The 21,844-nt window shown below is 40.0% G+C and overlaps 3 protein-coding genes across 4 annotated transcripts; all 3 read right to left on the bottom strand.

Annotated features, from left to right (window-relative positions):
• Positions 1-909: 909 nt before the first annotated feature.
• LOC129111822 (cytochrome P450 20A1) lies at positions 910-5,827 on the bottom strand. Its single transcript, XM_054623946.1, has 13 exons — positions 5,631-5,827; positions 5,019-5,068; positions 4,591-4,757; positions 4,325-4,470; positions 4,062-4,229; positions 3,760-3,838; positions 3,086-3,198; positions 2,922-2,976; positions 2,671-2,791; positions 2,300-2,411; positions 2,110-2,174; positions 1,862-1,951; positions 910-1,619 (listed from the first exon to the last, which is right to left on the bottom strand). The coding sequence occupies exons 1-13, from the start codon at positions 5,700-5,702 to the stop codon at positions 1,469-1,471; spliced, it is 1,389 nt and encodes a 462-aa protein (XP_054479921.1). The 5' UTR covers positions 5,703-5,827; the 3' UTR covers positions 910-1,468.
• An 828-nt stretch (positions 5,828-6,655) lies between these two features.
• Positions 6,656-11,685, bottom strand: LOC129111841 (transmembrane protein 237A-like). Of its 2 annotated transcripts, XM_054623970.1 has the most exons (16): positions 11,668-11,685; positions 11,401-11,466; positions 11,248-11,281; positions 11,130-11,165; positions 9,385-9,416; positions 9,257-9,270; positions 9,099-9,170; positions 8,888-9,016; positions 8,568-8,661; positions 8,257-8,414; positions 8,038-8,170; positions 7,757-7,948; positions 7,366-7,439; positions 7,188-7,275; positions 6,990-7,111; positions 6,656-6,894 (listed from the first exon to the last, which is right to left on the bottom strand). In XM_054623970.1, the coding sequence occupies exons 3-16, from the start codon at positions 11,266-11,268 to the stop codon at positions 6,830-6,832; spliced, it is 1,230 nt and encodes a 409-aa protein (XP_054479945.1). In that variant the 5' UTR covers positions 11,269-11,281; positions 11,401-11,466; positions 11,668-11,685; the 3' UTR covers positions 6,656-6,829. The 2 variants fall into 2 exon arrangements, with proteins under 2 accessions (XP_054479945.1, XP_054479944.1); XM_054623969.1 differs by lacking the exon at positions 11,668-11,685 and having other exon boundaries at positions 11,248-11,466.
• Positions 11,686-12,263: 578 nt separating this feature from the next.
• On the bottom strand, positions 12,264-19,989 carry mpp4b (MAGUK p55 scaffold protein 4b). Its single transcript, XM_054624179.1, has 21 exons — positions 19,932-19,989; positions 19,732-19,853; positions 19,515-19,592; positions 19,330-19,413; positions 18,946-19,077; positions 16,712-16,793; positions 16,288-16,373; positions 16,084-16,158; positions 15,816-16,012; positions 15,177-15,235; positions 15,041-15,058; positions 14,904-14,945; positions 14,776-14,796; positions 14,628-14,642; positions 14,423-14,464; positions 14,132-14,305; positions 13,933-14,013; positions 13,727-13,820; positions 13,254-13,362; positions 12,991-13,125; positions 12,264-12,621 (listed from the first exon to the last, which is right to left on the bottom strand). The coding sequence occupies exons 1-21, from the start codon at positions 19,987-19,989 to the stop codon at positions 12,433-12,435; spliced, it is 1,893 nt and encodes a 630-aa protein (XP_054480154.1). The 3' UTR covers positions 12,264-12,432.
• Positions 19,990-21,844: the final 1,855 nt, after the last annotated feature.

Below are 21,844 nucleotides of genomic sequence, written 5' to 3'. Positions count from 1 at the left end.
ATGTATTTAAGCATTTATTTATACAATTATATGCTAAATGACATAAATATAAATACATAAATGCATAAATTTGCGTATAAATAAATACAAGAATAAATAAATAAATGCTTAAATAAATGTATAAATACAGAAATTAATAAATAAATGAATAAATAAATGCTGAAATAAATACAGAAATATTTAAATGCATTAATAAATGCAGAAATAAATAAATAAAATAATATATAAATAAATAAATGCTGAAATTAATTAATAAACGTTGATTCCTAAATGGGACATAAATAAATAAATAAATCTATTACTACATTTATGTTCACCTTCATTTATTTATTTAAGCATTTATTTATTACTGTATTTATTTCAGCATTTAATTATTCTTTTACTTATTTATTTCTGTTTTCAAACATTTATTTAAGCATTTATTTATTCCTGTCTTTATTTATTCAATTATTTATGCATTTATTTATTTATACTTATGTCATAGAGAGCAGGGGTTCCCCAAATTAATAATGTTTGCATTAAAGCAGACTGCCAATGGGTGAAATGTTTTTGTGAATATGTGGTGCGCAAAAAACAGCTCATGGAGAAGGGATCACCCTAGGGCCTAGGGTGATCCCTTTTTATTTATTCTTTTATCACTCCCTCTCCACAGGCTCAGTTGCAGAGCAGCAGGCCTGGATCATGTGAGGAAATAAAGTCTTGCCCAAGGGACCTTCAGAAGGACACGTACTAGCTGATGAAAGGCGTAATATAATTAGTTCAATTAAAAATTACCATATGCAGGCTGAAACTGGATTTATGAGGAGTGGCACTCCTATTCCCCCCTGATACAAATTAAAATGTCTTTATTTGATGTAGGAAACTTGCTGTTTAAGGCATGGAAAATGAAAAGTATGACACAAACACTCAAAAATCAAACATATTTAATAATATGTCAGATGCAACAGTGTTTATAAAGGGAATGAAATGTCTAAATGCCACATGGGTCATATAAATGGACAAACAAGCCCCCATGTTAATGGGGATTTTGACTCAAAGCAGCTGTTCTAGGATTTATAGAAAAATGTTTGGTAGCACAAGTGGTTTTCCTCTACATTGTAAGTATTTAACCACAAAGATTCCCCATGTTAACAGATTTCAACAAGTGCAAAACTATCCTGTGAAGGTGATAACGTGCTTAAGGCCTCAGATTACTGTACAAAAAAAAGCACCAAAAAGACAACTGGGAAAACTGTGATGGTGCTACTATGACTACATAAAAAAATCTACCAAATTGAGAAAAAGCACTTAAGAATGATGCAAATTAAGAGTATAAATCCAAAAAGTGTCAACTACCATAAAAATTGTTCAAAGATTGAAGTTAAAGTGATAAATTAACTATCTGGCATTAAGGAAACACTTTACTGGTTGTTCCTTTAATTAAGACAAATAGTTATCTAGAAATCAAACGTGTCAGTTCTTCAGAAGATTAGCTTCTTCTGCTGACGGTGATCCAGGTTTCGTCTTTGGGTGTGGATACCAGCTCAGATCGGACCTCCATGAGCTGTCCCTTCAACTGGTGGAGCTTCAGCTGGCGCACCAACGTGCTGAGCAGGACAGTAGCGACAGTGTAGGCGAACCTGTCAGAGATAAAATATAATCTATTGTGAAAATATCTTTGAAGTATGCAGGACATCTAAATTCAGAGACATAATCCTGGTCCTTTAATCAAACTCTCAGAACGTTCAAAGTCAGATTATCTTATTTTTACAGCTCCAAGAAAGCTTTAAGTGTCTTCAGTGTCACTTCTTTTCACTTTAAATGCTCACATTAGCTCATTTTACGCTCAGAGGGATAATATTGTAGTAATATCAGTCTTTACCTGAGCTCGGGGCATGTTTGATTCCCTGAGAACCCGAGCAGACAAAAGCTCTTCTCGACTGATTCCTCCTCAAATCGATCCGGGACAAATCTAAAGGGATGTCACAGGAATCACCTCATCAGAAATCAGACAAATCAATATTTTAAACCTGAAAGATAGACTCCATTTTTGGATGCTGATGAGGCCTGAAAATGATGGACAACCATCATGAAATGCATTGCTGAGCTGAGTTTGTATGTAAAGTGAACCTGTATGGGGCGCTCCAGGTGTCAGAATCCTGCAGGACCACTCCCAAAGCGTAGATGACCAAAGTCTGAAATATATCAAAAAGAAAACTTCTCAACCTCTTTACAATTTCTTTATCACCTGCACTTCTCTTGTGATGAGCTGAAGATAAATAACCAGACAGAGAGCCACAGACAGCAGGAAACCAGATACCTCTTTGGGGATGACGTGCTGATCGACTTTGCCCTCCACTCCCTGAAGCCGAGCCGCGACGGGGGTCAGCTTGGCAGTCCTCACCGTCTCGTTGAGGACCTGCTGGCAGTATCTTTGCAAGGACAGACATGTGATAAGATCAAGGTTATCGGACACAACATCCGTGTCTGGAGGTGCATGAATATTGTTAAAACTTTGTAATTGTGATATTCAATTATTACACCACAATCTGGCAAATCTGTGTACGTTTTCAAATGCATTATCTTTCTGTTTAACCCCAAAATTTGACCAATGCAGATGTTTATTCTGAGATATAAACTGAGATTATACATTTCATGTATTAGTAGTCAAACCAGGTCCAAAGTTCTTACCTGAGCTGAGGGATTTTGTCCAAGGAAATTGGGTCTGAACCCAAAACCTCATCCAGCTCTTTGTACAGTTTGTCCTGAACTTCCTCTGAGGTGGACAGGAAGTGAAGTGCCCAGATGCACACTGCCGAAACACAACATTTAACATTTTAGCCTTAGCGATTCATGAAAAAGGGAGTGTTTTGATGCTTGATTTCTTGTTCTAGGACACTTTAGATACTTATGGACATGGTGTTTTGGTTGTTGTCACTTACAGTTCGCAGCGATGACGCATCCAGCCAAAGTGAAAACCATACAGTCCTCCATGATCTGAAACAAACAGACACAACATCATTTAGTGCTTTTTCCAGGAACAATAGCAATCGTTCAGTTGCCTTTTGGGTTTTGAACTAGAATCGGTGACTCCATCAGTATTCACCTGTCGCTCTGTGAGGCTGGACTGAAGCAGAGAGTCTACAAATGCCGTCTGCTTCCTCTGGGCTTTTCTCTCCTTTGCCACTGACAACAGCATGGACTCCATCTCTGACAGAGCTGAACACCCAGGGAGATAAAAATAGAAAAATAATTGTCATTTTTATACATTTTTGGCATGAACACACCACTGACTGACACTCAAGGTTAAAAAGACTGCATTTCAAACATTCGTCTCGCTTTTCAACCCTTCAGGCAGCATCCAAAATGAACTCCAGCGAGTACCAAGCCCCAGTTACAATTGTCCTTGACAGATAAATCAATAAAAGTCCACCTAAACAGTGTCTGTTCACTGTTTAATGCAATAACACTGGATGTTTTGGTTATGCACAGTCTTTTTCTGTTCTCAGACTCTGTTTCGAGCTGTATGTCATGCTGCTCCACAAACACATAGATCACGTCTGAGCCTCTGCAAACTTCTTCCTCCTGTTTCTCCACAGCTGGAAAAACAATAGAAGCCCAACGGTGCTCCCACATGTCAACACACAGCAAGAACAAGAGATCAAGAGGAAAACCTGAGACATTAGACTCAAAAAATGACAGACAGCAGTCCAACAACTCAACCTACATAACGTCAGCTCTGTTAAAGCTGAGAGAACTCAAGAAGCAAACCTCACTCACCTTTCTCATAATGTCCTTTCCTGCTGGAGCTCTTCTCCAGGGAGCCATCCAAGTAGCCTTTTCCAATTTCTGACCAGATCTGGTGAGTTGGAAGAACAGAAAAACGAAATCAAGTGACCCATTTCAGCAGAACGTAAGCAGCCAAGATAACTTGTTTGTAGAGTATTTCAAAACCCCATTGAACTCGACTGATATGTAAGAAAACAGTGATTGTAGATGATGCAAAATCCCACATTTGACACCAACAGGGGGAGAGAAAAAGACCAGAATGCCCCAAAGCAATTGAGGTGTTGTTATCTCACCGCATCGTGGTTCTTGCGGAAGGACAGGACCTTAGTGTCGTCTCCGAAGCTCTCGCCCAGAGCCAGCTGGGTGACAGTCTTCATGGCCAGACCCAGCAGGTGGGCACATAGCGGGGTATGCTGAGAGTCCGGGTATGACTTCCACTTTCCCACAAGCTCCTCCACCAGCTACGTAAAAGAAGATGCATTCAAAATGAATGTCTGAATGCTAAATTTCATTGAGTTTTGCAGTGGTTATTTGTCTTTTCATGAGAGATACAAACCTTGAGCACAAGAGGGAAGTTGTTCTTCAGCGTGTTGTTGATGGCATTCTCGTACACCTTTTTCCTTATTACTGTCTCGGCGGCCCCGCCTCCCATTCCTGACTGGTAACCTAGCAACGACTTCAGCATCGTCTCAAAGGAGTCAGCTAAAAAAAGCGAAAAAAAAGTGTTTTTTGTATATTTATGTATAGAAAGTCCTTTCTCATTTTATGATCAGTTTGGCAACAGTCAAATCAAAGCAGCATGGGAAATGCTGGTGCTCTTACTGGTGTGGTTGGGGTTGATGTGTTGCTGTAGCTGGTGTACAGAGCCCAGGCTGACCACCGGTCTACCTCCGAACCAGAACGACGCCACGGACCCAAACTCCTGATGCAGACTGACGAGGAACTCGTGCAGACTGCCTCTGCTCACAATGTCCTGCAGGTTCCCATCTCTAAAGAGAGTGGAAGGCAATGATTTGAGTATTATGTAATAGGAAACAATGTGCATTTGCTGCATGCTGCCCTCTACAGGTGAAATATCATAAGACAGTTCCTTTATAGGCCTGACAACTGCAAACATCTGGGAAACTGTTCCAAATTACAATCATTACACCTTAAACATGCTTTATGTTGAAGGACAGTCATCAAGATATTCTATTTGTTTAGATGTAACTGACTTTATGGCTGCAAAAGCAGGTAGAGATACTTCTTACTTCTCATCTGTCGGATTGAGACCTGGGATGCCAGAGGCCCTTCTGGATGACTGAAAACATGATGAGAGATTTGATTTATGAATACATTTTTGACAATATATATATATAGACAATATAGTATGCTTCCTATATTGGCCTTCACACACATCTACTGTCTTCTCTGATAGGTTTGTTATTCATTTCCCAATTGCATGCAACTAAAGTAGGAAAGTTAGTGTCACATTCAGAAGTATGGAAACACATTGAAATACATGGCAATTGAATACTTTCTCACTTTCAGGGTAACACACACACATTGTGTGACACCAACATTGTCATCTGACAAATTCTTAAGGTCTTTGGGTAAAATCGGCATACACATGGGGTGCTTGACATCAACCACTAAAAAGAAAAACTTTAATAACTTTTAACAGAATCAGGTTAATAATAAGCTTGTTGTGTGTAAATGAAAAGGGGGTTGTCACAATGCGTTTGATATCTTACATGATGTTAAATGGGACGTTTCTGCAGACCCATGAGCAAAGTAACAGTAAATCAACACTTTTCTGAAGGGAGACTGGTGCTCCAAATACTAGGCCAGCTCACTGATGGTTAACTTCTGCAGGGACTCACCGGGTACAAATACAGCACAGCGCCCACCAATATGATGACAAACGTCACGGCAAAGATGGCAAAGTCCAGCATGACTTCTCGACTTTTTGCAAACTTTTTCTCATGAATATCTGTGCAACAGGCACAGTTAACCACGTCAACAGAAACAGTGCAGGAGGGGAGATCGTCGCTCTGCGTTCGACTGCAAGGTCTGGATCTCCGGCAGAGCGAACTAGTTGAACTCAGAAAGCATCGATATTTCAAGGGAAAAAAATCTATTTTGCAAAATAATTTAAACTTATCTAAACTCCTATCCCCTTTTAATCTATATCATCTAATACTTCTTACAATCATGCATGTCATTTTTGTATTTAATTAAGATTTATAGGGGTAATACATATTTAAGTAACAATACTATAACTATAATTATATCTGTATTTATGTTTAGTTTTTTTTAGTTATTGTGGATTTTTTATTTTTCTTACTTACTTATTTAAAATATTTGTTTTTTTTCTACTATGTACCTTGTTTGCACTACATCTATGCTGCTGTAATCCTGAAAGTTAGTAAATAATAAAGGATTATCTTATTTTATCACTGTGTACGATATGTTACAGTCATTTAGCAGATGCTTTTATCCAAAGAGACTTACAATAAGTGTATTCAACATAGGTATTCGAGAGAACTACTAGTCACCAGAAGTCATAAGTGCATCTCCTTTCTTAAACAAGCACCTAAGAGCATAAACCAGAGCAAAAGTTCAGTGCAGAAACAAACTAATACGAATACAATAAGTGCAACAAACTAATACGAATACAATAAGTGCAACAAACTAATATGAATACAATAAGTGCAACAAACTAATATGAATACAATAAGTGCCAAGTGGAGGGCCTGTATGTACCTGTAGAATGAACTTATCAAACTATAGGAGATATAAATATACTATTAAGTATGATAAGATCACATTCCCATATATTTATATAAAAATGTGTTATGCATAAGCACCTATATCCTTTAGAATGTAATAAAGACATATTGTTGGATTTATTGGATAAATATTTATAAAGAGACGAGCACATTCACATGTCAAAAATACAAAAATAATATAAATAACACATTCAGAGTTCACTGCCAAAAGCCAGTGCAAAAATATGTGCAAAATGACATTAAAGCTGTACAGTATGTGTCAGAGAAGATGTAAGGATTATTTTTTTTCCTCAGGCAGTCATTTCTGATTTGTCCTCTGGCTTGAGAGGTTCAATCTTCATGGTTTCCAGATACTCTGAAGAGAAAGAACAAGATAATACAATTATAGATTGCTTTGGAAAAATGTTTAAGGTGGATTTGAAGTATTTAACACAGACTATTCTCCCTCACCCTGAGTATAGTCTGTTTCTGGTCGGGTGGCCATGAAGATCCAGGCCAGCCCCACCAGCAGAGCCACCACCAGGTTGACTGTCACCCATGGGTGCAGAATCTGGTGCTCCAACCCTGGTGGCCTGGAGGAGAAAAGGGAAGACTGTCATGCATCATATCCATAATAAGATAGAAACATAAAATATCCAGCGAGCTCACCATAATGTAGTGTTGAGGGCTGGGTACAGGTTGATTCGATCGCTGGTCATCTGCTGGCTCAGAGAGAGGACCAACGCTGAGAAATACACTGGACGAGAAAAATGAACAAAGCTAGTGAAGTGACATCAAACACACCATGATGAAATTACCGTGGTGATAATAAATAGTGAGAACTCACAGAATGAGGCGAGAGCGACCGGGTTCAGTGTGATGAACTCATGCAGAGCCATGGAGCTTTTGGCCAAGTTCACTCTGAAAATATACAAAAGTTTAACTACTTCAGCTGAATATCTGTTCATACCTTATCATTTTTTATTTACATTAAAACACAGATTTGTTTGCATGTAGATTTCCATCAATTCCACATGCAACGTGGACTTTTATCATTAATTAAATAATTAAGACTTAGAGTCTGGTTTTTACATATGTGTCTAGTCAAAATTTCCACAATATATTTGTATCCATCATTTTTCCAAATACAAGCTTTTACATAACAAGTGGTTGCAACTTGTATGATTATTTTTTTGCTGTTCTTAGGTTAACCAATCAGCTTGCTTTGGAGCTTCTACCTGTCGAAGGCAGCCACCGTGCTGATGGCGAGCAGCATGTAGAGCAGGGACTGGGCCGGGTAGGCCAGGCTGTGGTACTGCTCCAGCAGGTTGGACAGAGCGGTGAGGTGCTGCCCGGCCAACATGTACACCACCACCACGTTCCACATGGCGTAGCCCGCCAGGAAGCCGTGGCAATACAGACCAAACACCCTGCACCACGAACAAAAGGAGAGGAGAGACATTTAGGGAGGATCAGATGCTAAAATATATCTAGCCTTGTACGAAACACCTTCCATCACCTGAAGCCTCCGTGAACTCTGAGAGAGACGTCTCTGGTGGTCCAGAGTGGCTGAATGTGTTGGAGATCTGTCATGTTATCCATCTGGTCGCTGGTCTTCCTCCAGTCTGAGCGCTCAGCAGCCTGGAAACGCTCTGCACGTGAACACATGAGAATTACCATTTTTATCTTTTCAACAGGCTCGACCAATTCTTCTTCTTCTTCTTCTGTCGTTACTCACTGTTCCTCTCCACAAAGACTTTGCCCACTGGCTGGCTCTGACCCAGCGGGGCCGAGAACAGGGCATGTTGGGGGATCGGAGGAGGCGTGTCGGTGATGATGTCGTCCTCTTCTACGTCCAACTCATTGGGAAGCTGCGTCTCAATGACTCTTGACTTCCTGAAATTACAAGAATAAAGGCCAAAGAGAAAATTGTACCATATATGAGTTACTTTTCTCTCCAGTCAACTCCAGATGTTTGACTTTTTTATAAAACCTGTTCACATAACAACATATGATGAGTTATAACTCCAGTAACTGTTATTTTCTTACTTTCTCTTTTTTGTTTTTTTGACCACTTCTTCTCCATCAGTGGTCTGATCCGCTGCATCTCCGTTCACCAGGTCGGCCTGGTCATCGTCCAGATCTAAAAACCATGAATTCAAACATCTGTAAACGTCTCGATGAACATCTGGGTTGGTCGTAGTTAAACACAAGTTACCGACGATGAACAGATCGGCCATAGTGACACTTTTTAAGGACACTTTGTTAAAGGGAAATTAATTTTCTTCTGATGGTTGAAAGCCTTCAAAATTGAGTTAGTAGAACTACAAGGCAGCATTAACAGACCAACCTACGTCCTCAGTCTCTACCTATAGTGGGTGCTTTCTTTTTCTTCCTCCTCCTCTGAGGAGGTGCGTCCGATGTGGTTTCAAGGGTAAGTTGCTCTCCGATCTCAGATTCCCTCCGGCTGCCCAGGCCTCCCATTTCCATCCCATGATCTAAACAGGAAACAGAAGAAGGAATGAAGAAACTTTCTGCGAGTAGTACAACTGAAATTACTCCACGGCAGCAGTTACGTACCGCTCAGGTCATCGACTCCATTCGTCTCCTTTCTCACCTTCTTCTTCTTTTGTTTCAGTGCTGGTACTTCTCCTGTTAAAGGTGATGAATAAATAAAGTTAAATTAAATAAAGAGTAAGAGTAAAAACATGACATTAATTCGTCTCATTCTGACTTACCAGCTGTGTCTTGACTTCATGTTTCCAGACGTCCCAAAAAAAAAGACAAGAAGTAGTTTGGTTTGACTGTTCAGGGTAATTCTGTAGATTAAGACATTATGTCACAGTAGAAAAACACAGTTACCTACCTCGACATTGAGGGAAGTGCTCGTTGTCCTCGCTAAGAGACAAAAAGAGAAGCATGAGTGAGGTTTTGTTCTTTGTGTTTGTTTATTTCAGTTTCAAATAACCTTTATCTAACAAATATATCTTATCTAAATTATATTTAAGACTTTTTTAAGGCACCAAAGTATTAAACTTCTTTATAAAAACCAGTAGGAATGATAGGACTTCTGTCAGTGCCACCCAGCAGTTTATAACAATAATTCTTCATAATATCATTAATCAATAATTAACCATGACCTGGATCAAACAGCAGAAATGGATGGATGGTTTTACTAATTAAAAAATAACAATCTCAGGTCATTGAAGTTTGGAACTAAAGTACAGTATACAAGAATATTATTATTATTGTTTCAAAAGAATAAAAAAAGAAAAGAAATCAGGAATAAATCCCCTCTTAGATAAACCTATACAACATGACCTTAAAGACTCTGACACTTAGCAGTCCGTAAAATTGGATTGAGAAGGTCCAATCAAACGGAGTATAACCGCATTAACAAATTTCCCCGCTGCGGGACTAATAAAGGATTATCTTATCTTATCTTATCTTATCTCTCCCCTCAGACACAACAAGCCCAGATACAAAGGAAGAGTTTCTTTTAAAATGTACAGAAACAGTGTGTGAGCCATTTTCATAAAATCTCAGTCACAGCGTTCAGTCAGATAAGACGAGACCTTACCGTCAACTTTCTGGCCATTCCACCCAAGAATCAAGAAAGAGTGGAGAGCAGCTTCACACAACATCCTGTTAAATCCTCAGCTAAATCTGTGTTCATTCATCCGCCAGGACTGGGGATTACCCAGGCAGAGGTCAGACGAGGCAAACCTTTTCTAACTCTTGAGTGTTTGTTAGGCAAACGTCCAGGAAGAGCGTCCGTCTGTGGTGTCTGGTTTCATCTTTCTTACAATGGTTGTCTTAAACACCAACAGTGTTTACTCTGCTTTATTGTCCCTACATGTGCTCAGACAACTTCTAAGGACCCTTTTAATTACATTTCAGGGTTTGATAGGTAACAATTAAGGTATAGAGTGTCATATTACTTTAGGTGAGACATGATTTGAATCAGTCCACACAGAGGTTTGCATTCACCGACTACGAAATCGAGTTATTTTAAAACACATGTTGCTCTATTTTGTGCAAATCTACAAACTTTCACAAATATCAAAGGTTTGTCATCTTGAGTTTCCAAATACCTGTCTGGCTAGATAAAGTTAGGGTATGTGCATTTGTCACAAATGTGTTTTTGTTGCCTTTATTACGTATTTTAAAGCTGCAAATAACAAAAATAAATTTCTAATCAGTTAATCAAGCTTCAAAATGACAAAAGAAAAAAAAGTGAAAAGCTTGATTTGTCTTGACTCTCAATATAATTGATTTGCACTCATGTAAAAGAGAGAAACATAGTGAATGCAAAATCTAATCCTTGCAGAAATAGTAGTAGTTTAATCAATTGCAAATCAGCATATTCTTCAGTTTAGTCTATTCTGACTTTTATTAGGTAAAACTACCAAATATTTAATGCAAACTATTTTTAAAAATGTATTTTATAATCATACATGCAGTTGTTTGGGTTTAAGCTAAGCAGTATATTACATTAAAGGTTACTTGCAATAGGTAGGAGGTTGTAATGGATGCCATTAATTTAACACTGTAAGTAAATGAGGTTAGGCTTATAACACCTGGAGTTAAATGACTTATCTAGCTAGTTACCTGTGGAAGAGGTGGGAGCTCCCTGGATCGCATTTTCTAGGAAAGAAAAACATAAATTGATACCAGATTTAAAATGCAACTTATTATAATTTATATATTAAATAGAAGTTAACGTTACCTTTGAGCCTCCTGCATCCATACTGTTATTTCTCCTACAAATGCACCTTTAAATATCACTTCAGTGAAATGTTCTTTAGTTTATAAGTGTATTTAAACGACAACAACTGTTCAAAAGTGAATAACTCATTTAGGTCTTATTATGATGATTTACTTTGTTTATCCTCTGCGAACGGAAAGGTTTTACCCGGATGCCTTTAAGCGTAGGACACACGACTTCCTGTATCGTAAAAAATAAAAGCTCGCATTATACGAAGCAACAGAAGAGTAAACTTCGGAAATTAAAGAGTAATTAACTATCATAAAGTGGTTAAATAATGTAATAAACACGTAAAACGCTAAAATAATCAATGCTTTGGTTGAATATCATAACATTTGGAAGTAAATAAAGGCAAAAAAGTAGTTTAAATACTTTGTTTACGTTCTGCGAGCGGAGAGGTTTTACCCGGATGCATTTAAGCGCAGGACTCACGACTTCCTGTATCTTCAAAATAAAAGCTCCCATACAAAGCAACCAACAGATGAATAAACTAGGTAAATTAATGAATACATCAGCTATCAGAAGTGGTTTATTGATGTTACAAACAAGTACAAATATTAAATTATCAATGCTTTGCTTGCACATTTGCATTTTATCACATTTTTTTTATGAAATAAGGACACAAAGCGTAATTTCTGTGCCAAACAGGTTTTGGGGTTTTTGGTTAGTGAATCTTCTTTTTTTGGCATGCAAAAAAAAATATTTTAGGCTATAGAAAAAAAAAAAAAATCACACAAATTCAGCATGAAAAACAAAACATATAACAAGAAACCACTTTGTTTTCTAGCTTGTAAACATCAATTGGAAACATTTCATGTTTTTTTACTGCAGGCCTGTGTAAAAGAAAAGGGAGCAGGGCAAGAAAGATATATAATAATAATAATAATAATAATAATAATAATAATAATAATAATAATAATAATAATAATAATAATTTCAAGAACCAAGTTTCAAACCAAGTAACAACAAGACTAAATTAAAATATTAAGATTTCTTTCATGCCCTACCCCCATAAAACATGAAAATTGATTTACATGTTAAGATTTCACAGTGAGGAATCTGTAAAATGAAAATGAAAATAATTGCTGCCATGATAATAGAGGATCACATTTCTCTTGTCCCCTACGCCTCCACCTTCGTCCTCTCTTACGTGGTCGTGGGTCGTATCCAGCTGGCAGGGACCCACTGCGGCTCGTCCTGCGCCTTCCTCATCGCGGTCAGCAGCTGGACGCAGGAGTCCTGCAGCTCATCGTTGATGATCACGTTGTCAAAGAACTGGCAGAAGTGAGACTCGATCTTCCGGGCGGCTTCTTCCATCTCCTGGAAGTCTTCATCCTGTTGGAGGAAACAAAAGTCAAAACTGATGATTTCTAATAGATGACCAAATCCCTTTTTCTTTATCCCACTCCTTTTTATTTTATTCTGAACTGTTTTATATTGATTTGAAAATTCAATAAAGTTGGATTTACGCTGTTAAACAACTCAGAAATGTACTTGTAGGCTATTAGAGTTTTTTTCTCTCGAGTCACTTTGATTTTAATGTTTTAAAGACCATCATAACATGAAAAATCAGAAGTAACAAAACTAAAATAAATATGTTGGTGTCAAGCTTGTCTTAACAATGTGCCCTTTATAACTTTAAATCAAAAAGAAAATTGCTTAGACCAGAAGAATATAATAGAATCTGGCCCGGGGGGAGTTTACCTTGAACGGTCGGTTGATGTAGTAGTTGGTGGTGATGTACGAGTCCCGTCGTGTCTCCTTGAGGCGCTCCTGTGACGGTGGCTTCACGTAGACGATGTAAGCCTTCAGCTCGTGGGTCCTCACAGCCTGAATGGCCTAAATGGAGAAATGACACATTCAACATAAAGCCTGTGTGTGCAGCATTTTATCGAAGTTATTGAAAGCACAAAAACTACTAGTTAGTGGTATTTTGAAGAGGACGATAATGTCACTGCTGCTCTTACGTTTGGATCGATGTCCATGACGCAGATCTTTCCGCTGTTTAAAACTTCCCTCACAGACTCAATGCTGGTGCCGTACAGATTCCCTTTGTACTCCCCGTAATCCAGAAACCTGCACGACATCATCGTTTATTTACTCAAACAAAGGATTTACTAGTACTTTATGCTTAAACATGAATTCCTGAATACATTTAATAAATATAGGGAGAGCTTTTAATAGTTATGATACATGCAAATCTCTTTTTATAGCTTGTGTACTATCAGCAGAGTTTATCTATACCTCCATGACTCTTATTTTGAAATTATGACCTTCATTCAAAGCTTCCATTGTTGTGTTGCAGACAGAATGAATAAGAAAAAAACAGCTCATAAATAAGTTGTTATATTCAGTAAAGGAGCATGAACATATTGTGTTCAGTGTGTCAGAGTCCCAACTACATTCATTATTCATGGATTCACAGCAGAGAAGGTTGTACCTGTTGTTGTACATCATGTGGTCAAAGACTTCTCTGCTGGTGAAGTGATATTCTCTGCCAGACTCCTCGTATCCTTTGGGTGCCCTTGTGGTATCTGGTGAAGGAAAATATGTTACTGTTTCTCTTAACAGCCAACAAAAGATAATCACACAAAGTTATTCACATCATTTAGTTGATGAAGATGATGATGAATGATTTATACGTACGAGGCACGGCTCCCTGAAAGATGTTGGGGTTCATCTCGATCAAGCGCCTCCGAAGTTCGTTCACGCCAACACCGGACGGACCTGAGAAAAAGAGGAAAACTTCTAATAATTAATTGAATCCCACTGAATTTGATAAATGAAATGATTTTTTATGTATAAACACTTTTAGTAAGAATTAAATGAGACCGCTAAACTCTACCTAAGAGGGCGATGAGGCGGTGTGCGTCCTGCGGGTGACGCTGGTAGCGCACCACATCCTCGTAGGGGCTGATGAGGGAGCTGGAGCAGCTGCTGGGGCAGCGGGTATGGCAGGACGGCCGGGTGATGCTGTGAGAGCGCCGCCGACACAGACGGATGCTGCGCCTGAAGCCAGCTGAGAGACAAAACAAAAGGTAATGTTTGAGAAATGGTACATGATGTGTGTAGCACTCATGTAAACTCTGATAAGAAACATAACTGATATATAAATGTGCAGAGATTTCAGATCTACCTAAGTAGATCCCTTCAGGTTTGCTGCAGAAGTCATCCTCCTCTGGTGGAAGAGAAGCAGAGTGGAACATATGAAAGCAAATCAAGAAAATATTCTTAATAACAGCAAAACCTTCTGAACAGTGTTTTCATGACAATAAAAGTCTATCCTACAATTCCCGTAATGCAATGGACCAAGTTTGAAAGCACAACTGAGGTTTTCTCACCTTCTTTGAGCTCGTCTGACATTTCCCAATCAGACAGCCGGAGAATTTGGAAAAGAAACAATAAGAAATGTTTCAGATGAACGACGGGAGACGGAGTGACACTGAACACAGAGTCTGAACCAGATGAAATCAACAAAGACTTACCTACCAGATTCAAATGCCTCCTCGTCTGACAGAAATGAAACAACACAGGAGGGGAATTAATCACAAGAAACCAAAGACAGCAAAAAAGGTGGTACAACAAGTTTGCACATAAAAGATTACATGGAGCTTTACCTGCTTCGACACATTTATCATCGATGGTCATCATGTCTTCCTCTGTGGGTGAAAAATGGAGGATTAAATCCGTAAAACATATAAATCAGTTATTTTTAAAGCTAAATGTTAAACTACATGATATTTAATCTGCTTACCTTCCTCTACAGTGCTCACTGCAGTATGCGCGGGGTGAAACAAAACAAAACTCAAATGTGAAACCAGGTTGTAGAGAAGCTGCCATTTCTGAAAAAGTTACGACTTTTGAGTCAAAGAATGTTTATGTGAACTCACAGGTCTTCATGCAGGCGTGTGGATGATAAGGCTGAGACCACCAGAACTCCTTCTGCTTCCTGTTACAACACGCACACAAAATAGAAACTACAACTTTATAAATATTAATCATCATCTTTTAAGTCACATTGCTGCTGCTGAACGAGTCTATTAATCTACGAAATGTCAGAAAATAGTATGAAAAAAAGCATAATTAAGTGTTTGTCTGATCAACAGTGGAAAATATACAAATATACTCAATTCACAATCATTAAAAAAACTAAAACAAAAAAAAAAGTTGTACATTTCTACTTGATTCATTAATCAAACAATTTATTGCTTATCAAAATTAGAGAATTAAGTGAGAAACTCATTGATTATATACTGTAACTCCTGATTTAAATCAAAAGTTACTGTACAACTGCTTGTGTTTAGGCAACATTTAATATTTGAGAAGTTTAGCTTCTGTTGAATTAAATAAATGAGTGATTGTAGGAAATATTTTTCAAAGTAAAGCACCTTAAAATAAAAAGTATATTGTTTAGCAGCAATGCAGAAGTGAATTACTGTAGTAGACAACCTGACAAGCATTTATATTAAATTCATGTTATCTCAATAAATAAGAGAAACACGTTGACAGAACCAGTGGACTCTCTTTACCGTCTCAGCAGGCTGGCCGAGGGGATGAGGCCGGCACAGGCCGTGTTGCTGGGCAGTTTCTTGGCCTGCCACCAGAGGGCATCCGTCTGGTCCACGATCTCCAGGACGTCGCCTTTCCTGAAGTTCATACCGGCGTCGGCGCAGGGGATGGCCGTGTCCTGCTGGGGGCTATAGTCCACCATGACCCTCACGTAGAGCTGACCACAGAGGAGTTCAGTTAATGTGAGGAGATGTTGGTGTTTTAATGTTTGCATGGAGGAGGATTTACCATCGTCTGGTTGTGGACCGGCCTCTCTGTGATGGGAATGACCTTGAACATGATGGTGCCCTGCGACCTCGCTTGCTGATTGGTTGTAAAGGAACAAGATGGATTCATTAGCAGATATTAATGGCTCATAGACTTATCAGAAAATTGATATCACCAGACAGGACACTTCTTTAATATTTTTAGTAGCCTGGAAAAATGACGTACCACAACTTGGATGACTTGTTCAGGTTCCAACCCGTCCACAGGAAAACCATTCACCTCTATGATCCTGTCACCTGCATGGAGTAGACCTAAACACACACACAAACACATTAATAAAAATAAAAGTTGAATTAAAGGAACGCTGTCAAGTTCACATTTCCTCTAACATAGTTACCTTTAAACTGACTCTTTTAGTGTCTGAATATCTCCGAAGTCTACAAAAAGTGGTTACTTTATATATTTTTAAACCAACAGAAAAATGTACAGCTAAATAAAACCAAAGAAAGGTTTTTAAGGGCAGTACTCTCTCAGTTTCTACCTTATCATATCACCAACATATCATAAATACATTTCAAACTCTATTTAACTATACAAAGCTGGGATGTACAGTAGATTAAGGACATTATACTCGAGACAAAAGGCTCACCACTTCGATCAGCCAGCCCTCCATGAATCACCCGAGCAATAAAGATCTCTCCTGTGTTCTCATTCCTCTTTATAGTCGCTCCCTGGAACAGAAAAGATGAAAACAGAGAATAAATAAAAGCTGCTGTAAAGTGGAGTGAAGGTCAAACTGAAGCACACAGATGGAGTCATGACAGGACGTAAAGACCTGAGGATGAGATTGTAAAGGGTTTAATTCATGACAAAGTAACAACGACACAAATGAACGCTGATGAAGGTGCTGAAATGAGGGTCTCCAGGATGAAATGATCCACGAGACGACGGAAGAAGATGTTGAGAAATGCAACAAAAAGGACGTTATAAATGTCAGCTACCACCATGTTCGCTTGCAGATCAGCTTCTCTGAGGAGACGGCTTGAAAGGACCCAAGAAGTCCACTCTTTGGACACTCTTCTGCTTCTCATGTCGCCTTCCTCCTCCTCTTCTTCCGCTGGTTTGAGCGACCTCCCTTCGCAGTGTGTGATGTCTTCTTGGACTCATCCAGCAGTCCGTTGGTTAGAAGGCGCTTGGGCGATTGAAGCTCGGCGTGCTTCTTCTGCGGCGACGGGGTGTTCTTGGTTTTCATGGACGTGTGGGGGGAGCCACGGCAGGAAACAGAGAGACAGCTGGTCCCATGAGAGGTGGAGGTGGCGTCCAGGGAGCTGCAGAGGGAGCTGGAGGAGGAGGACGGAAGTGAGGGGAAGGAACATCCGGATTGATGCGTCAGCGATGGCTTTGGAGTTTTCTTGGGTTTGCCGTCTTGCTCAGCAGGTTTCGGGCGGTGGATTTCAGTCTTGGTGGAGACGAGGAGCGTCTGCAGCCGGTCCACCACCTGAGTGAGGAGGGCCAAGGCCTGGGAGTTGTCCTGGACCGTCTCTGACATGCGCTCAGTCGCCGCCGCCATCTTCTCCCCGAGGAGCTTGATGTCTTTGGTGCTGCTCTCCATGGAGCAGGCGGCCAGCTGGACCGACGTCCTCAGCTCGTCCAGACTCTCCTGCTTGGCGAGCTCCACGGGGGGTAAATCTACTGCGCGGCGAGGACGCATGGGGCTCGGGGGAGCGGTGTGGATGCGAGGGCTTTGGCTTCTAAGCCTTGGGGGAAGACCTGAGTGGAGGTAGTCGGTAGAGTAGTAAGGGACGGCGAGACACGGGGAGACATGGTCCACCGCCGGCCTGAGGGAAGCGGTGACTGGGCGTTTCTGGACTCTCCTGCTTCATCTTCATCTCCACTGTCCAGCTCTTCCATGATGTTGTCTCCAATGAAAAGAACAGACATTATTAATCCATGAAAACCCACGGGTAGGTGTGATGAATGATGGAGGAAGACGGATGGCAGATGATGGGTCTTTTCCTTACCAATCATTACCGAGCTGTAGACCGACGGCGCTGAGCGGTTCAGGCTTTGCTCCCAGAGCAGGTCGGAGTAACAAACTCTACACCGGCTCACCGGTTTGCTACAGCACGTCTGACAGTTACTCATCGGCTTATAGCGAGTCGGAGGAAACGGCCGAGCTGATGCTGAGTGACACAGTGGTTCACTCTGCGGGTAGCTGCCTCGGCGAACGCTACACCACAACGGGTTCAGGCTCCCCGCAGCAGGACTGTGGCCTCGGAGGAGCCTCTGCTGGGTCAGACGCCTCAGGGTGTCCCAGTGACTGCGGATCCTCCCTCTGGAGCTCCTCGGACCAGAGGAGGATGCACTGAGCAGCCCGACTCTCTGGTGGTCGCGGAGCTGTGAGACAAAATGATCACTCAAAGGCAGAGGGGAAGTAGGACTGAAGCTTCATTGATCATCTCTTATCATTCTCACAATAATATCAATACTTTTCTCTTTAAAGAGCTGCACAATAAAAGACCCAAAAGACTAACATATAAGTACTTTGATTATAAATGAGAGACAGATGTCTCCAAACTATTTTGTTTTTCTTAAAAAATCCTTATTTTTCAGTGGTTTCTGCTGTTAGGAGATCTGTAGCATTAACAGACAATTACTGAAATGAGAGATTATAAAATTCAATCTGGTCTCTGTTGGATGTAGTCAGCTGCTTGATTTATTAGGCACAAAACATTACATTCTGGTTTTATGTGCAAAAACCCTTTGAGTCTTCTGCATCCAACCATATACATGGACTCCATCAAAGCTCTTCTGAAATGTTTGTTTTTATATTTTTATATATTTAAAATGATTACTGAGAGGGATTCTAGCTGTGTAGCTCACCAGTGGCTGTTTGTTCTTGACCAGGCAGACGATCCTGGTGGCCTCCTCGTCGTCCGGCAGGTCGTCTGGCATCGGTGGCAGCACCGGCTCATAGTCCCTCTGGGCCACCGTATCATGAGCTGAGAGAAGAGCCTGCAAAACATGAAGATCAAACAGGGTTTTATTTTTTTTAAATCTGCTGCGCTGGTAGTAAAATTAACAACGTAGCTTTGATTGCATTTGTTTTTGTCTCATCTATAAGTCTGACTTATCATTTTGTCAATTTAGCAAAGTATAATGCTGACAGGAACCCTGCCTGTAGATGATACAGAAATAAAGTTATATTGCTATACATTTCCCCGCTGCAGGACTAATAAAGGATTATCTTATCTTAATACTTTTTACCTGCAGGTGCGGCTGTCTCAGGAGGCTGTAGAGCTCTTTGGCCTCTTCAGAGCCACTCTGCAACCCTCTGATGTCGATCAGCAACTACACAACAACAAAAAAACACATATCCATCATAAAAAAGAGACTTTAACGAAATTAATACGAGCAACAAATTATAATTAATACATAATCTTAAATGTAACCTGAAGTGAAAGTCCTGAAGCGTAGTCCAGAGCTGGTGCTGGAGAATCTCTCAGGTACCTTTGAAGACACTCATAAACCTGAAGACAGTGTTATCAAATGATTACAACTTAAACAACAAAAGCAGGTACAGTATGTTTCAGTGAGTATTTAAGAAGTTTGAAGGCGGACGGATTTGAAACATGAAAACAGTCACTAGAATAAGTTTGTTTTTCAGACCTTGAGCAGCGACTGCAGCCAGGATGCGTTCAGCAGACTGTGGAGGATCTCTGCTCCGTCGATGTCCTGATTCACCGACCGCCTTACCTCCTGGATAACATCACTCAAGATCTGACGCAGGCCTGAAGCACACCAGTGGATTATTAAGAGTGTGAATATAAGAGCTGGCATATTAACGTAATAAAATGTCTCCTACTGACCGTGTTCTCCAAGTTCACAGTGGGGGTTCAACACCTGAGCCTCCACCGCCTGCCTCATGGTCACTGGACCCCCGACCTTTGACCCCAACCAACCGCTGAATGCTTACAAGGGCCGAGAAAAACCTGGAAAAGTGAAGGAAACACAACAAACACCGTCATTTATTTTTACTTCGATTAATTGTTATCATTATTCGAGCAGAAATAGTGGGGGAAAAATACAGTATATATATAAAAGAATAATCAGCAGATAAATTGATGACGACAATAATTATGTATGTTACCCTGTTTCTTCCAAATCTCCCAAGTTCTTTGTGTTTGTGGTAATGTAATTGAAGAAAACGTAACTTTTTTGTGTGCACGCTGTACAAACAATATAAAACAAAATAATGAAAACCTCTACAAGATATGGCTGTAAAATGAGCAAATAATACAGTATATTCTTTATTTTTTATTTACCAAAACCAACTAACATGTAGAGAGACGATGAGGTCAGGTATTGAGTTGAAGTCACAGCCACATTAGAGGTTAGTGTGAACGAGGGTCAGGGGTTAATGGCACACTTGACAGCTGCTCGTAAGAGCAACGCTGGTGTCAACACAGAGATGTGCAGACCCTAATCTCTGGCTGGTGAACCATTACAGGAAAGCAAAGACCAGTATTAATTAAAAGTGTTCTTTTTTTAGTTAATAACTCAGCTGGGATGTAATTCTAACAAACATTAGGTCAATTTTACAATAATAAAAGACACTGACAGACAAATTAGGGTGATCTATATCCTTAATCATGACTCTAAATAGACCATCACAGTCATATTGGAAAGACATGTGATGTATTTAAGTAAAAACTGCTAAAGCAATAAATAAAACAGGAGGAGCTCCTCAAGAGGCTACTAATAAAGTAGGAGGGGATGATCCCTGTGGCCTTCCTTCAAGCCCTTCCCTTTTCAAAAAAGCATCTTACCTTTCAATCTGAATCCTTGAGGATGCCACAAGCTTTTATCCTGCAGCTCCTGCAGGTTTCAGCAACAACACTTGCAGGAAAAGGTGTTTATATGGTGGGGAAATATTCCCAGGAGACTGGACGGAGCACTACACTTTCATCGAGCTGCAGGGAGCGAGAGGGAGAGAGAGAGGGCTGTAATCTCCCCCGATCCCACTTAATCCCAGGCAAGTGAGCCGCCTGCCTCTGGCCACCGGAAGCCGGTTCCTCCCTCACCGGCTGGCTGGTTGCTGCGGAGCTACCAAATCTTCTTAGCTTTCAATGGCACGCAGGAGGAGCTGCGTTGAGAGGAAGGAGAGAGTTTAGGTGTCAGGAGGAAGGCTTAAAGATGATGAAGACTCTTCAGTGTTTTGTGCTCACAGTTTAGAGAAATGCTTTTAGTTTTAGGACGGAGACAAAGTTAGGTAGATTTGTGATTTAAAGGTTGTATTAAGACTTTAGTCAGTAATTAAAATATATGATAAACTGTATTAACAGCTGGAGGTAATGGAGTGGACATCAGATAATAATCACACATATTTAAGTCTCCTTACTCAAACCTAAAAAATTATCAGGAATGGGGCTAATCTCCTGATTCTTAATCTTATTCCCAAAGAATTACACAAAAATGTTCCCTCCCACCATCTGAAAAAGTCCTAAAATGCTTTATTGTACCCAAAACACTTAGATTATCTCTTTGCACTTGATGAAAATATGTCTTTATTGGCTAAGTCTCATCCCCAAGTCTCAAAAAAGAGCAACACTGAGGGGATTTGTCAGTTTAACACCAGAGCTCCTCACGACCTGCAAAAGAAACATCAGCAATTAAAAGTAAAATATCCACTTTGACACTCGTTTATTGATGTATTCAGTTCAGTTTTGACTTGTCTTCTAAAGTTTTAAACATGTAAAAAGGGTAAAGAAGACAAAACTCT

Source organism: Anoplopoma fimbria, chromosome 22, assembly GCF_027596085.1.
Source record: "Anoplopoma fimbria isolate UVic2021 breed Golden Eagle Sablefish chromosome 22, Afim_UVic_2022, whole genome shotgun sequence".
NCBI classification, from domain to species: Eukaryota; Metazoa; Chordata; class Actinopteri; order Perciformes; family Anoplopomatidae; genus Anoplopoma; species Anoplopoma fimbria.
The sequence above is the reverse complement of the archived record's forward strand: the minus strand, read 5'-3'. Positions and strand labels throughout refer to the sequence as shown.